The sequence below is a fragment of the Tyto alba genome, unplaced genomic scaffold (genome assembly GCF_018691265.1).
Source record: "Tyto alba isolate M040663 unplaced genomic scaffold, T.alba_DEE_v4.0 Super-Scaffold_42, whole genome shotgun sequence".
NCBI classification, from domain to species: Eukaryota; Metazoa; Chordata; class Aves; order Strigiformes; family Tytonidae; genus Tyto; species Tyto alba.
Window position 1 is genome coordinate 5,737,177 of NW_024881318.1, and position 15,662 is coordinate 5,752,838.

Below are 15,662 nucleotides of genomic sequence, written 5' to 3' on the forward strand. Positions count from 1 at the left end.
GGGCTAATAGGAAGGGATGGAAAAAAGCGCAGTTGTGTGTGAATTACAATTTTGATCCTCTAGATTGTGCAACCCTGACCCTGAAACGGTGTATGCAGATCTGTTTGAGCGCTGGCTTTTGGGATATATTTCCCGTAACATTTCATTCAGGATTTCTGTCCCCTGTACCATTAAAAGCACAAAACTTAAAGATGAGCTAGGGGTAAAGATGCTGATGTGCAGACCAAAGGCTGCACTTGGCTTTGCCTCTGGTTTAAGGAAACTTCTTTGGTTCTTTAGCTGTGAAACTGCTGCTGCAGCAAGAGCTTTCAGAGGACTTTGGGAACCTGCATTGAGGGGTTAAGGTACAAAAGGCTCTGCCGTAACTGACAGCAAGGCTTGCATCCTGCAACCTCAGGGGCAATGAGCTGCTCTAAATTAGGACTGTGTACTAGTTACTATCTGGTTTGTTGTCCTGGCACTTGAGCACTGGTAGAAGAGGGATGTGAGAGCTGTATGTGAAGAGTTCATTTTAGCTGAAGTGCTGCAAGAGAAGCAGGAGATGGAGGAGAAAGGAAGGGATTCTGTCAGTTGTGGGGTGGAAAATGAAAGAGGTAATCTGTTTGGGTTTTCCCTTCCCTCTTTCAACACTATCCCTTTTCTATCTGTCTGGTGAGCAAGGACAAGGGAGAAGTCACAGGTTGGCCAGAGCGGTGGTGGATGCCCCATCCCTGGGAACATCCCAGGCCAGGTTGGACGGGGCTCTGAGCAACCTGATCGAGCTGAAGATGTCCCTGCTCGTGGCAGGGGGCTGGGCTGGATGGCCTTTGAAGGTCCCTTCCGAACCCAGACCATTCTGTGATTCTGTGGTTTTAACTGGGACAGCAGTGACCTGCTCTGCTCCCTTAATATATTAAAATACTCGGTTGCTCCTCTTTTGGAGGGGAAGGTGGGTGGATGAGTTGTAGCTGCTCCAGGAACCAGTCCCTGACCCAGTGCAGTCATGGTGCTTACTCAACATCGAATCTCATGTAATGGCATTCTCCTCATCAAGTCTGTCAGATCTAGGTGAATCTGAAATTCAGAATGAAATCCTGCCAAAGTGGTTCTGGGTCAGCTGCAGAAAGATTTTTATGGCTAGAATACCTACGCAGTTTCTGGAATTGGATTTTGTGTATAAAGCCTCTCATGGGGTTTCTACAGCTGCTGGTATTTGGGATGTTATTTTAATACAGACAGCCATGGCAGCAGAAAGGATGCCAGAAGTCAGTGCAGGAGCATCTGCATAGCCCACTGCCTGCTCATCTTCAACAGTGACTGCTGCCATACAGCAAGGTTTACAGGAATGCTTGTACCAAGTGTGATAAGAATACAGTTCTTTTTGGTTTGGTGTTTCAGTGGGGAATGGCTTGAGATTGTGAGGTTGCTGTCAGAGGTTTGCAAGTGCCTGTCCTAGCTCGACAGCACAGGGCCTGAAAGTTCTTAAATCATAACCTGGGATTGGCACAGTCTGGTTTGAAAACCACAGGAGATGGAAAAACTGTTTTCCATCATTGTCCCTACAAATAGAGATTTCTGCAGGCTGGGATATGATTAATAAAGCTTTGAGATGGAGCCATGTGAACAATAGTGGATTAGTGCAGAAAATGGAATGTTTGAGTTAGAAAATCAGACGTCATCTTTCATAAATCTGAATAAAAGGAGACTTGAAGATAGTCTTCATGAAAGGTTAAGCTGGGCTTGAGAAATTGTTAGTGTGAAAGAAAAGCCTCCCTTAGCTGCAGGTCTCCTGTGCATCACATCCAGTGCATGGGCCAACAGATGCTTTTACAGCACTGGTGTCACTGTGGGGTACAGGATGTTTTTTCCATGGGACCTGCAGGTCCTATCGAAAGAGGCAGGTTTGCAGGGAAAGGGTGTCCACGGTCCAGACAGCAGTGTTTGTGTGTGAGTCCATAAAGAGACCGTAAATCCCTTTCAGGAGGGGATATCACTGTCTAAATGCCGAGTAATTAACAATGCAGGGACTTTGGGTGCTCACAACCTGAGTCTCTGAGGTCCTTGGAAGTGGTTTAGTCCTCCAAACTCAGTCTATTTGGGAGTTTTCATGCATTCTGCCAAACATTGGATTTTTTTTTGGCAAACGTCTGATTTTTCCTTTTCCTCCAGGACAAGAATTCAGCTGGAAAGTCAGGGAGCCTGTAAGCAGCCTTCACCACATGTCCTTGACATCCCGAGAGCACCTCTGTCCCGGCACTGGTCGGGGAGGACTGTCCCCATGGGTGGGATTTCTAGGGATGGGTTCCATACCAAGGGTTCAGAGGCTGTGGGGTTTGTCTCCCAATTCTCCACTCTGCATCCTTAATTCTCTGTTAATTTTGAGGTGAGAGGGTGCAGCATTAAAAGCCTTTTATGTATTTACTGAAAGTGCATCATTTTCTATATTAGCAATACTGCAATCCATCTGAAGAGTGGATTGGTGTAGTGTTCCTGGACTTGGCAGGGGTGGCTTGTTTTTACTCTGCCACGTGAAGGGAATTGTAAACACCCAGACAGCCAGCTGTATGCTGGTCTTAATTATGAACTTTAAATATTTTAGTATAAACCCTGGTGCTGCTGTGGATTTAGGAGATAAGTCACACAGTGGAATAGGGAACAGGAAAAAAGCTGAAGTGCAGTGTTTGCCCCCTGACATCTGCTCATAAGATCTGTCCCCAAGCCAGGCTGTGCCTTCCTGGGAGCCACAGTGATGGGCTGGAGTGGTGAATATGCTTATTTTTTGCACTAAAATAAATAGAAACCAAACAGCTGTTGGTTTGCATTGCCTGTTAGGATGTTGTCTTAGTGCAGTCACTTTTTGCAGGCAGGGCATCCTGGCAAGGTCATGCGTGGAGCTGGTGACTGAACTGATCTGTCAATTAGCAAACTGTGCTGACAGGGTCCCCTTAATTAGTGACTTCATGAAACATCACTTGGTGTTGATGTCATACAGCTGCTCTGCCCCTGGCCATCACTCACTGACAGGGGTCATAAATCACAGCTGGTGTCTCTGAAGTGGAAAAAGAGTTTCCATTCCTATACCTTTTCCTCTTGTACCCCTGCTCTTGTTGAGTTTTTCCACCTAGCTCGCTCGTGCCTCTCCATCTCTGTTTTAATTAAATGTTTTCTCGCCCTGTTGCTGTGATCGTGAACCTGCAGGAGCTGATATTTTCAGGGAGTCCTGGGTAAGTCACGTCCCCGTAGTTGCAAGTGCTGAAGGCACCGATCTGCTCGGCGCGATGGCCGTGCAGCCAACATATCAAGCAGAGCGGGAGCTCTTCAAGGACATGATCATCACCGAGGCTCTGGCTGTGTATTTAATATAAACATATGTTGGTCCCAGGCACCAGATTTTTGTTGCATTAAAGATTGTAAAGCTTGGCTCCTGGAATGGGGGATGTGGGCTGCATGGGGTCCGGAGGCAGTGCCAGCCCCAGGGCAGGTGGAGGGGAAGCAGTCCTGTGTTTCCTTGAGGACTGTGAGGCTGATAAAAGCACAGAGGTGTCTTTTTTTTTTTTCCCAATCCCATCTTCCTTTTGCATTTTTGCATTGCCTTTTCCCACGGGCTCAGGTATTTTGTATGGTGAAGGCATTACCACCTGGCAATACCTGAGGAAAAACTGCAACAGGTAGTTCTCAGAAAGCACCAGAAATACTAATATTTTTTTTTTTGGGGGGGGGGGGGGGGAAGGGCTTAATTTCTTTAGTGCTTTAAGACAGTTCTGCCAGCTCCTACAGCACCTATCACCCAAGCAATTATTTCACCACACATTTATCATTACAGCAGTTTATTTGTTAAGCCCAGGGAGCCTTGCTGCTTCTTCCCTGACTATAATCCTTACAATCATGTGTCAAAGACTTTTTTCTCTCCCCCTTCCAACTGTGCCTTGAAAATAGAAATACAAATAACATAATTCCCTGTGATAGCTGAACAATATCTTTTTTTTTTTTTTTTTTTAAGGGCAAGTCCAGCTCCCTGAGCCTGTCCCTAGCTGTCTTGTGCTTCAGCCCCAACTACCCTGAGGGCTCTGCTGTCTCTTGCCTGCTTGCCTTTAGCTTATGCTATTAAAACTAAGTTTGTTTGTTTGTTTGTTTGTTTTCTTTTCTACCTGTGACTAGGAAGCTTATTTTGGAGTTGGCCGTTGGCCTATGGAGGGGTGGGATAATGTTTCATTGGGGGGAGCTTTGGAAGTGCTGGTGAAGAGGGGTATCACAGAGACCAACTCCAAACTCCCTCTGAGGAGAATGTTGGAATTGGAGCTGAGAGCACCTTTTCTCTCTCTGCCTTCCAGAAGTTGCTTGATCATCTATATCTAATTTTTATGCTATCAGGGATGCAATACAGAGGCTATAATTATGAATTTAATACCTTATCTTTCAGTTTTGACAAACTGGATTAAAAAAAACATGTTGGGTCTTTGAAGACAGCAGCTACTGGTTTTATGTCACCTTTGCAGTGAATATATTTGGACTTAGTATTTCATAGTATCTTTCCCCAAGAGGGGCTGTTACATTTCTTGTCTCAGACAGCACTACTACCTGATGGGCAGGGAGCTGCAGTTGTACTGAATATCTCAGTCCTGTGTAGCAGAAGAGACCTCTCGAATCCCTTGAGTTGTGTCAAGGAAAAAGACATTTCAGGGATGAGGAATAAAGTGTAGAATCTGGGATAGGAGGAATGCAAAGAGATGGTTGAATAACTGGTGTTCCCCGTCACACAGATGACATTGTTGCAGAGAAAAGTAGATTTTTAGATGAAGCAAAGCTTAATGCTGATTTATTTATTCATTGCTTTGCAGGTTTGAAACTTCTGAAGTGAATAGCTTTGAACAGTTTTGTATCAACTATGCCAATGAAAAGCTTCAGCAGCATTTCAACTTGGTAAGGTCATCTTGGAAATGTTCTGAAAAATTTGGCAGAAAATGTATCAAGATGGGATTATTGTATGTCTGGCTTCTGCTTAATGACATTTACTTGCAGCCTGGGCAGATCGCATGGCCAGCATGAATGTAATCCTTCGGATACCATCTCGCCTGGGCGATGATTGTACATTGCAATTGCACTAAATACTCATATCGGGTTCAATGTGTTGCTTGGTTGATTTATAAGCTTGGCACTGGAAGCAGGTTTGCAAATGGTTTATGCAAAGGTCCATTGATGTTTTTGAATAAGTAGGTAGTTTGCTTTTTTTTTTTTTTTTTTTTTTTCTTCGTGATTTCAATCGTAAACCAAAACCTGGGTGTTCTTGTGCCAAGTCCTGATTTCCAGTGTGAGACAAAGCATGGGTGGAAACCTGCCTGTTAAGTGTGGCTTAAACCTCTGCAATGAAAACTCTGTAATAAATAGCAGGATTAGACAAACCCTCACTGCCTTTTTGACTTGGACATACCTCACAAAAACCTAAGGTTCTTCAGTTTTATTAGATACAAACACTTACCTGCCTTGGAGATGGAACCAGTAAGGGGTTGTCTTCTGCTTTTCCTGTAAGGAGGGAGAAAATTACTATTAGTTTCAGGATACAAGGGAAAATTTGTTAAATTTAGCAGCTAAGTACTGCAGAGTAGTTTGGCAGTTTGAAAGTGTATTGCATGCATGATGTGAACTTTTGCAGTATATCTAATATATCAGATCACTGCTGCTAAAAATGGAAAGTAAATTATGGATTGAATTTGCACTAGTCGTATCTTTTTTAGTACATCCATCTATCACTTCTGAAGCTTATAAATTCAAAGTCTGAATGACATATTTGGAGAGATTTTTAAAAGCTATCTTTGAAGGAAAAATTGCATTTGAAAATTCTTTTTTTAATGTACTTAGAGTATTGCAGAAATAGCCAGAAACAATTTATCTGCTTGGTCAGAGGTCTAAGATATATAAGCCATGCAAAGATTTTTTGAAAATTATTTCTTTAAAAAATAAGAATCTGCATTAGAAGTGTTCCTGAGTCAGGACTGCTGCTGACTTCCCTTCTTATTAAGCTCTGCTCACAGATGGGGTCACACACACTCAGCCCAGTGCTGTGGCTCACTAGTTTAATCAGCAGAGCACTAAAGGAAAGAGGGAATTTTCTCAGCCTAAGAGATATATATGTCATTGCCATTTCAATGTATGGCTTCCACCTAAATGTAGTGACAGCTTCAGTCATTTTCTAGTGAAAGCCCTTTAAACCCTTTTTTTCTCATTTTTTTTTTCCCTGCCCCATGTTTTCCTAGTGTAAAGCTTTTATTTTCCTTGCCAGAAGCTAGATTGTGTAAACTGCAGATCCTGTACAAAGCTGTATGTGGGGGGATACCTAAAGTTTCTACAGCTGGATGTGCTGAGGGAATACTCTGCTCCAGTGGGGACAAGTGGGCAAATGGGGAAGGGGCTGGCAGTGTGCTGGCTGGGGTCATCATCAGTAACTTCTGTTTTTCACTCTCAGCACGTGTTTAAGCTGGAACAAGAAGAGTACATGAACGAGAGAATCTCTTGGACTCTGATAGAATTCCATGATAACCAGCCCTGCATAGACCTTATAGAGGCAAGACTTGGTATCTTTGACCTGCTGGATGAAGAGTGCAAGGTAAAGAGGACCATCCACCTTTTCACTGGCATTTTTATTTTTATAAAAGGTTAAAGAATTGGCTTTAACCTGTGGTATCTTGCAAGAGGGTAAACATCTCCTTTCACATGCGTTGCTGGGGTGCTCATGGCTAGGGTAGGCTGTTGATATTTGCTTTGCTTTAGGACCCTTCAGAGACTCCTTGGCAGAAGTTTGTTACCAACCTGGGTACCTGATCTCACAGTGTGTTGCCAGAGCTCAGGTTTCTGGCCCGGCTGTCCTTAGCAGTAGCCATTTTTTGAGACTTTTGATTTCTTCAGTGTTATCCAGGAGCTGGAGTTCCACCCTGTCTCAAGCCTTATTTTGGCTCACGGGAAGCTTGAGTCCTCTTGCAATAGCTATTTGGGGTAAAGTCAATTGCTTTTAGTGTACAGGCTTCAGATGCTTGTGATGTTGGGAGAGTAGTTTGCTATCTTTTACCTTCTCCCTCTCATACCAGCCTAAATTAAGTCTTGCTTAAAACTTGAGAAGAAAGGCCAGAACCACAAAACTTCATGAGAATTCCTAAGAAAGGTCGGACTCCTTGTTCACTCCTTGTTCAGTCATGAGTTACTGAATACATCTAGGAACAAGAAATGTAAGATGGGAGATTTTCTTGGAAAGCTGGGATGCCTGTTTTGAAGGTCTTTGGTGTGAAGAGTAGGTGTAAAGTCCAGAGTCTGTAGGTATGGTCATCTCAACAGGAGAGCATGATGTGATGAAAAGTGCTCCTATACTGGGCATATCAGCTCGTAACTCTTCCAGTTCCGGTGTTGGTACAGAAACGATGAGGAGGAAATACTGGAGAGAGTGCTGTCAGATCAGGGCTGTCATTGTGGTATGGAAGATAAAGAAACTTGGGCACTGTACATAAGTGGTTGTAAGTGATAGTGGGAAGGTTTTCAGACCCTTTGACCCAAAAAAACCCTAGCATGCAATACTAGAAGTTGAAGTTATGCAGATTCAACCATGAAATAAGCCTTTTTAATCCTGAGGACAGCCTGGTGGAAGGGGATGGTGGCTGCCTTCCTGCTGGATGTGGCTGCCTGGTGGAGCCTCAGACTGGTTTTGCTATGATGTGGTCAACAAGTTGTCTTTGGAAAGAGTTTCCATTGAGACATGGATATATTCTGTGCCAGGAAATGTCTTACTGATTGTGGAAGGGCTTTGAGGGTTTTTGAACGAGGGCAGGGAAGGGTGAGGCAAGGAGTGGTGGGAGAGCTGAAGCTGGGAATGTGTCCCTTACTAGGGTAGCCAAGGTGATGAGAAGGACACAGCAAATTCTTGTTGGCTTTACGGGATCTGTGGGTACAGGACAGATCCAGTGGCCCCAGGGCAGAAGCATCACATTGCATCAGAGGGAAAGGTTTTGGATCCGTTATTTAGACTAGAGTCCCTGTTGGGATTTCAGGTGTGTGATCTGTCCTTCTCTGGGAGGGAGGTGACCTGTCAGGTGGCTGCTGTCCTCCAAGTGACAGGGCTGCCTTCCCAGGCATGATGGATCTGTCCCAACCTGCAGGTCCCACGAGCTCAGCCCTCATCTGGGGTGCCAAGCACTCTGTCTGTCTTTCTGCAATGAGCTGGAGTTGGGGCTTTGCCCATTCCAAATCCAGACTCAGGAAGACTACTTAAAAATGAGAACAAGTTAAATTTAATTTGATGCCCTTAAAAATAGCGTCTTAGCCAGTGCTGGCTCAGAAGGAGGTCAGATTGTTTTCTTGATATTCAGCACCAATTTATTTGGTCTCTGTGCTATTAAGGCTGTTAAACTCTTCAGGCTCAAACTGGCTTCTGAGTGTCGTGAGGACCATAAAGGAAGTTTCCCTTGTGCCGTACTGGCTAATAACTCCCTTTGCTCCTCTCTAAAGCACCTGGCACTAGTTGCTGCTGGTGACATTGCATTAGATGGAGCAACTCCTATGCGACAGCAGTCATATGAACAACTTTGCTGTAGATTTGCCTGGTACCACTTTTTCCATCTGTGTTTTTTTTTTTTTTTTTTTTTTGACCAAAAAGTCGAAATGCAAGATCTGTTCCCCCCAGTATCAAATGCCAGTTATCTGGGTATTTACCTTTCTGTGGGGGATGCTGTTATTAGTCACAGACCCTTATTATGGGTCCTCCAATTGGTTCTTTTATAATAGTCTGCAAGTGTTCTCCAGATTTATGAAAATTTCAGCAAAGCCTGTCAGCAGAAAGCAGCAGTTTATGGATGAAAAACTTCACCTCCCCACAGCAGTGTTTCACCTCTCAGGGAAAGCTGGGCCCGGGACCACAATAGGGTAATTGCAAGTGATATCGTTAGCACATACAATGGTGAATAAACATACTCTGGGACGTTAAAAGGCATCGAGGGGGTCCTGGTAACATAATGAAACATTAGCACAAATGCAGAGGGTTTGCCGCTAATGTTCTCACTTCACAGGATGCATTTTTTTTTTAAATCTTTAATGTGAGATTGAGGAGGGGGTGGTTGGGTAGCTGCTGAAGCAGCTCAGCTAATGAAGGTCATAGACCTTTGGTGCATAATGAGACTCTTTTCACCATTTAGAGAAAAAGATTGAAATGTCAATAAGCAATGGAATTGAGCTTGGAGTTTTAAGGACTAAAAAATGAAAGCAAATGATAAAACCCCTAGCTCTGAAAAAAAGAGGGCTTTAGGATATGTCTGAGTTTGGGGGTTTTTAGACAACTTTTGCAGTCTTAGGAGTTGGAGGGTGTTGTAGAACTTAAGGTTGGAGGGGGCTACTGGAGGTCATTTGGTCCAACCTCCAGTTATGTCCCTGGTCTGCCCAGGAAGCCTTATCATCTCCATAGGACTGTGACCTTATGTCCTCTGCTAAGTGACCTTGAGTCCTCAAAGAGCCTTTTCCCCATTTTATGCACTGGAGGGTCACCTGCCTGGATCTGAAACTTTGAGGACCTCTTGGTTTTGCTTTGGCTTAATAAGATGCTGGAGGGAACAGCAAGAGTTCATGTCCCACACACAGAAATGTTGTTGGCCAGAAACCAAGGCCACCATGACAGGCACAACATTGAAGTGCTCTAGCACAACCTGATGAGCCTGAAGAGGAGGGAAGGGGGAGAAGGACATCCAGGAGAACCTCCCTGATGGTGAACTGTGGAGGGGGTCATGCTAGGGCCAATGGTGGTGGTGGGAAATAGTCTGGGATAAGAGCAGAGCCCTTGAGGAAAGCAAGGAGACCAACGTACAGCCTATCAGAAGAGGCAGACATTAAGGACGGAGGCTGTCTTATGAAAATCTGGTTGTGGGAAGTTGAGAGGGCATGTGGAAGACTTGCTTGGATGTCTGGGATGGCTTTAGGGTATGGTTGGCCTTGTTGTAGAGGGGAATGACTTTGAAAGACGGGAGAGCGGCCTTCCTAGGAAGACTTTGAAGGCTTTGGAGTTGGAGGGAACGTGTGAAGAGCAACTTCAGTGCTGTGGAGAGGAGGAGCCGGTTGGAGTTTTTTTTTCAAGGGACTTGAATTATTTTCAAAGGAAACTGAAAATTCTCCAGGAAATGCGGTCAGGTCTCTATCAAAGCTGGATGAGGTGTCCTTTTCCAGCTGAAACTGCTTGCTCCATTGGAGTGCTGTGTGTTTTCCATATGCTTCCTAAGTGTCACTCAGGAGAGCAGTCAGAAGCTGCTGTGAATGTCCAGGTTTCTCCATAAGGTGTTCTGCTGCCTGTCTGCGCTCTTGCTTTTGCCTATGCTGTTGGGATGGGAGTGGGAATGGAAAAATCAGTGAAAAAATGTTTCTGTTAGCATGAAGTGTATCTGAAGGGGTTTGATCGAGAGCAGACTGGTTATAAGGGTTGATGTTTCAACTGCATCTTTGTCCAAGTATTTATGATGGATCTTAGTGAAATTCTACCGAGGAGCACTGCTACTCTGAGGCTGCCAAAGGGGGGTTGTATCTAACTAAACCCACGAGCTCCCTTGTGTTCTCAAATTCTCTTGTGGATCTGTTTTGTGTTTTATGGCATGTTGCCATTGTGTTACACTGTTAATGTGCCAAATACGTTTTCTAACACTATTCAAAAGATGCTCTTCAACCTTTCCCGTGTCCTTCTGTCATGTGCCAAAAAAACTGAAGTCTGCTTGTAGCAGACCGGTTTTCAATCCTGCTTGTCTCTGTGCATCGCAGTGAACTTGGGTATCTGAGCAAATGTGTTTTCCTTGTCTGGACTTGTTAGTTGTTTGAACATCAGAATTCAGCACGTTGCATTCCTGTGCCGCCTGGTCCTGTTCAAGGGGGATTTCTGGTCCACGAGCAGATACAGAGGTTGGGCCTCTAGGCTTTCCTTTTGGGTGGGCCACCTAATCGGGCAGCAGAATAACCTTGCTTATATCACGCTGTCAGCTTTTTATGACTTGAAAGTCAGGCATGTCACTTCCAGTGGAACATGTTTACAAAGCGCAGAGGAAGCCCAGGCTTTTTGGGGGCTTTAACATATATTGGAGTGATAACAAGAAAAGAAATAAAATGTAAACAGCTCCTACTGTGTTTGAAGAGAGTTGACTTTAAGGTCATTAAGTTTGAATGGACTTTTGTTGCTTTTATCCCATGAATTGTCCTTCTGTTGGAGGTGATGGTGGAGGGAATCTCACTCTTTAGTCCAAGCAGCACCAAATTTTTGGCTGTCTGGTGGTCATGGTGGGTTTGCAACCCTGGGATGCTTCTGATAAAAAATTGGTGGACTTGAGCCTGGGGACTGACCTGGACCACTCTGTGTAGGTTTGATTTTGGTTGCTGTAGCTCCTGGAAGCTCAGAGCACAGTGTATAGAGACAGAGAGGTGATTTTGTCTGGGATTACACTGCCTGGCAGATTTTATGCAGAGTGATGGACAGAGGGACAGTGAAGATGGAGAAGCAGAAGCAGTGATGTTGTGAAATTACTGGTCTAAGTTTTTTTTCCTGCTTAGAGATTTCTATACAGTACTTGCAAGGCAGTCAATTTTCCTCCTCCCCATGCCCTAAAAAGGTGTTACACTGATGGGATTGTCTCTAAATAACCTTCCCAGTGGCTCTAAAGTCCTTAAACTGCCAAGCCAATTCCAAAAGTGGGTATAGTACAGATAATGCCCCTGTTAATTTTTTCCTGTGGGACTTGGTGCCTGTCAGGTGCTTCTTGGACAGCTAAAACTACACAGGCTCACAAGGGTGAGCAGGGATTGGTGCAGGTATGGTGAAACCCTCTTTCTGGGAGGCAGGAGTGATGCCTTTGCAGTTCAACTCAGAGATAAGCAGGTTTTTCAGCAAAGTGGATGGCCTAAAGGAGATCTGGTGCAGGACAAATCTGCTCTCTTGCAGCTCATGTGGCTGCAGTGCTGCGGCTTTGTACCCATGTCTTGTTCCTGAACATAAGAGACTTAGTGATAGGTCCAGAAAGGATTTTCTTTTTTATGTATAAATATGAAATATAACTACTGAAGAGAAACCCATCTGCATTTATGTAAATCCATAGTTTCAACATGCACGTCAATCTTGCATAAATAAAATATGTATATAATTGCATAAATAAATCTATTTTAATATTTATATGTAGGCTGTGTTATTTCTGTATATTTCTGTGTATTTCTTACAACTGTAAAATCTTTACTACACTTACAACTGTAAAATCTAAATACATCTGGGATAGCACGGCCTGTGTGAATGGCTGCTGCACTTAATTCAGCCACTTCCAGTTAATGGGGCTGGGCAGGAGATGCTTGTCCCTGTGTCCAGAACTCTTCTGGCGTCTTTTGGCTTGTTGTCACTAAATTAAAAGCTGTTTCAGAGCAGCATAAAGAAACATTCCTCATCTGTCTCAAATTTTCCTTCTTACTGTTTGCTGCCACTATTTCCTCTATCACTTTTCATATAAAGGTCTGTGTAAAGACCTGATGGATGAGCCCAGAGCTTTCCCTGACATTTCACAATTGTTCTGTGGCTTCTAGGCTTTGTCCCATCCAATTTTAAGTATTCTCTAACACTTTTCATCTGATGCCTCTCTTTTTCTAACCTGAATAATCTGGTCAGCTGTTTTTCATTAAAAATTAGGTGCGTGTCTGTCATCATTGCTGTCCTGTCATGGGAAGGAGGGATGGAAGGTCCACCAGCCCATGCCTTTCTCATCCCTGCTGAGCAGGGCTGATGAACCCCATCTGCTGTGGTCCTCAGCCCTCAAGTATAACAACTCCACTTCTTGTTTCCTTTGATTTTCAACAATTTTTCTTTGTGACAAACTTCTTTTGCTGGGAAAGTGCAAAATAAGCAGATATTTACAGCTATAGTGCTTTCCTCAAATGCCCATATGTTTTTTGGAAAGCTTTTGGGATTTTGGCTGGTTAGCAGAGAGGGACCTAAGCCTGCCCTAAAAAAGTTGAGTCTTTATGGGAATTGTAATCATGAGAGTATTAGAATTTACATTCTATTGCCTTATGATGCTGTACAGCCACATGTGCTTACAAAATAATAAACCAAAACCAAATTTTTTTTCTTTTACCTGTTCTTGGCAATATATTGGGAAACTATGCTCAAACCCTGCATGCAAGTGCTGATTTGTGAAAAGTAGCCCATTCCATTGCTGCATAGGTAGTGTTGTGAGGTTTTTTTTTTTTTAGTCATTGCAGTTGTTTTAGGATTTTTCTGTTCTCTGCCCCATCCTACTGAAGCAATGTCTTGGACAGCACCTGATATCTTGGTGTACCATGGCGAAATCCTTTCAAGGGCAGCTCCACGTAGGACTTGCACCTTGATTTTGGTGTAAATATGATGCAGGAGGAGTGTTTGGCATCCAGGAGATTCCTGGCACAGGAGATCAGTTGCATGGAAGGGGGACACAGGAATCATTTGGCTGCGGTAGGACAGGTATGTGGACCTGAAATCCCGGCCCTGTGTGCCACTGGGGTTTGGGATCCAGGTGACCCCACCCCAAGCCTGCTGAGAGTCAGAAGTTTCTTAAAAATTATCATTTTATTATTCTTTTAACACTTTAAAATTATCATTTATTATGACGATTTTAAATAAAATAAAACAGAACCTCTTGCTTGTTGTTTCAGGTGGCAGTTTGTAAAATTATTTGGTCACCAAAAATTTAATTAGAACAGTAATGTTGGTGCCTGGGCAATTAACGTAACTTAAGTGCAAAAATACTACTTCTATTTTTTTTTCCCGGCAAGAGCTGTCCTGGCTGTTGGAGTTGGACCAGCACTTGGGTGTTTTCACTGGAAATGAAATTTTAGTGTGTTTGTCAGGAATACACATGAAAATAAAATAGCACGTGTTCCTAGAACCGGTGGGTGGACTTTTTCTCAAATATTCCTCTAGCCCGTGCAGACTACAGGAATCCCACAAGGAGTGTTCCTCCAAAACCTCCCCAGACATCCTTTGCATGCCTGACCATGATTTTTTGCTCCGTTTTTCTCCCTGTTCAGCTTCCCAACGGCACTGACTGGAACTGGATGCAGAAATTGTGCGAGTGGCATGGAAAAAACCAGCTATTCCAGAAGCCCCGCATGTCCAAGGCCTCCTTCATCATCCTGCACTTCACCGACAAGGTAACTGGGCGCGCGTTGTGTGCGCTGGGACTTGAACACAGAAATGGGAAATACTTGGGGTTGGGGAAGAGCCTCGTGAAGGAAAACTAGTTTATAGCACTGGTGAGCAGGTTTTTGGTGATAGGCATGACTGGTCGGCAGTAATCTCAGTTTGGTGCTCCGATCTAGATCAGCTTAGAGATTCAGCCTCCTAACTATTGCTCTAAGCTTTAAATAGTTACGCTTCCTGGAGAAGAGAAAAATTCTCTTTCTCAAAGCTGCAGCAAAGTGAATTTCTGTAGGGGCAGCTTGACTGAAAATGTATTGGAAAAGGGAATTATTTTTGAAGAGTCGGAGCTGTGAGCATCTGCAAGTCACAGTGGGGAGATGTGTTGAGATGACCCTGAGCTGATCCCACCCTTCTGAGGGTGGAGATGCCAGCTGTGGGACTCTAAATCCCAGTGTCTGGTGCTGTGGGGTCTTGTCCATGGGCTCCAGCTTCACTGGAATCCTGATGTGGCAGGCATCACTCCCAGCAAATAAGACTCCTAAAAGCTTGCAGTTATCCAAAACGCGTTTGTTAGGAAGGAGAATGTCAGACTGACCAGGGAATGTGTGTGAGGAGCCAGATGATGTGCTGGTGCTGTGATCCTCTACAGGTGCTTCTCCTAAGGTTTGCCCTGGACGCGAGCAGCACTTTTCATGGCAAAGGTTGATACTTGCTTTTCCCTAGGCATGTGATTTTGCACATGAATTCTTCACAAATGAAATCTTTTTGTAAGCTTTCCTCTTTTCTTTTTTTGGTGATGTGTTATTTCAGCCAACTTCAAATGTAAAAAATAAAATAAAATTTTCATCTGTCTTCTGTAAATTCTTCCTTTGCATCCCAACCCTCTGCAGTTTCAAAAATGAGACCTACAAGAGATGTAGCCAGGGCATCTTATGAGGTTTACTGATTAGCTTACAAGGAGTTTAGGAGTGAACAAAAGGGCATGTAGAAGTACTGATGATCTTTGCATTTTTACCTCTGGTTTCCATGGAAGTGCGGTTGGGTCCTGTGCAGAGCAGTTTAATGACTAAGAAACAATCTGTGTTTGCAGTAAGGATTTTGCTTTTGTTCAGATTCACTTTCTTTGATTAAAAAGTGACCTTTAAATTCCAGTTGTTCTCCCCCTTCTCCCTCTCAGGGTTTTCAGGTGAGCTCTTGACAGTAGGGGAGTGGAGGGACACAGCGTTTTGTCCCTGTGCAATTGGACTTCACCCTCTGGGCTTCTTCCTTTTTCTCCTGCTAGGTGGAATATGAGAGCAATGGATTTCTGGAGAAGAACAGGGACACCATGTACGAGGAACATATCAACATCCTGAAAGCCAGCAAGGTAAAAGCAGCAAATTGGGAGATAATTGACACCACTGCTTTCCAAAGTGTGAGCCTTGCACTTGCATTCCTGTGCCGTGCCGCAGCAGGTCTGGTATATAAAAGTGGTTGAAGGCAGCTACATGAACAGCAAGAAAGGCACATAAACGGGGTGTGGAGGAGG

The 15,662-nt window shown here is 44.0% G+C and overlaps 1 protein-coding gene across 1 annotated transcript in view; it reads left to right on the forward strand.

Moving 5' to 3' along the window:
• Window positions 1-15,662, forward strand: part of MYO5B (myosin VB) — a 148,249-nt gene that overhangs the window by 65,119 nt on the left and 67,468 nt on the right. The window contains exons 11-14 of the mRNA XM_042804532.1: window positions 4,818-4,899; window positions 6,440-6,580; window positions 14,023-14,145; window positions 15,417-15,500. Of these exons, the coding sequence (XP_042660466.1) occupies window positions 4,818-4,899; window positions 6,440-6,580; window positions 14,023-14,145; window positions 15,417-15,500 (430 nt within the window). The remainder of the gene's footprint in view (window positions 1-4,817; window positions 4,900-6,439; window positions 6,581-14,022; window positions 14,146-15,416; window positions 15,501-15,662) is intronic.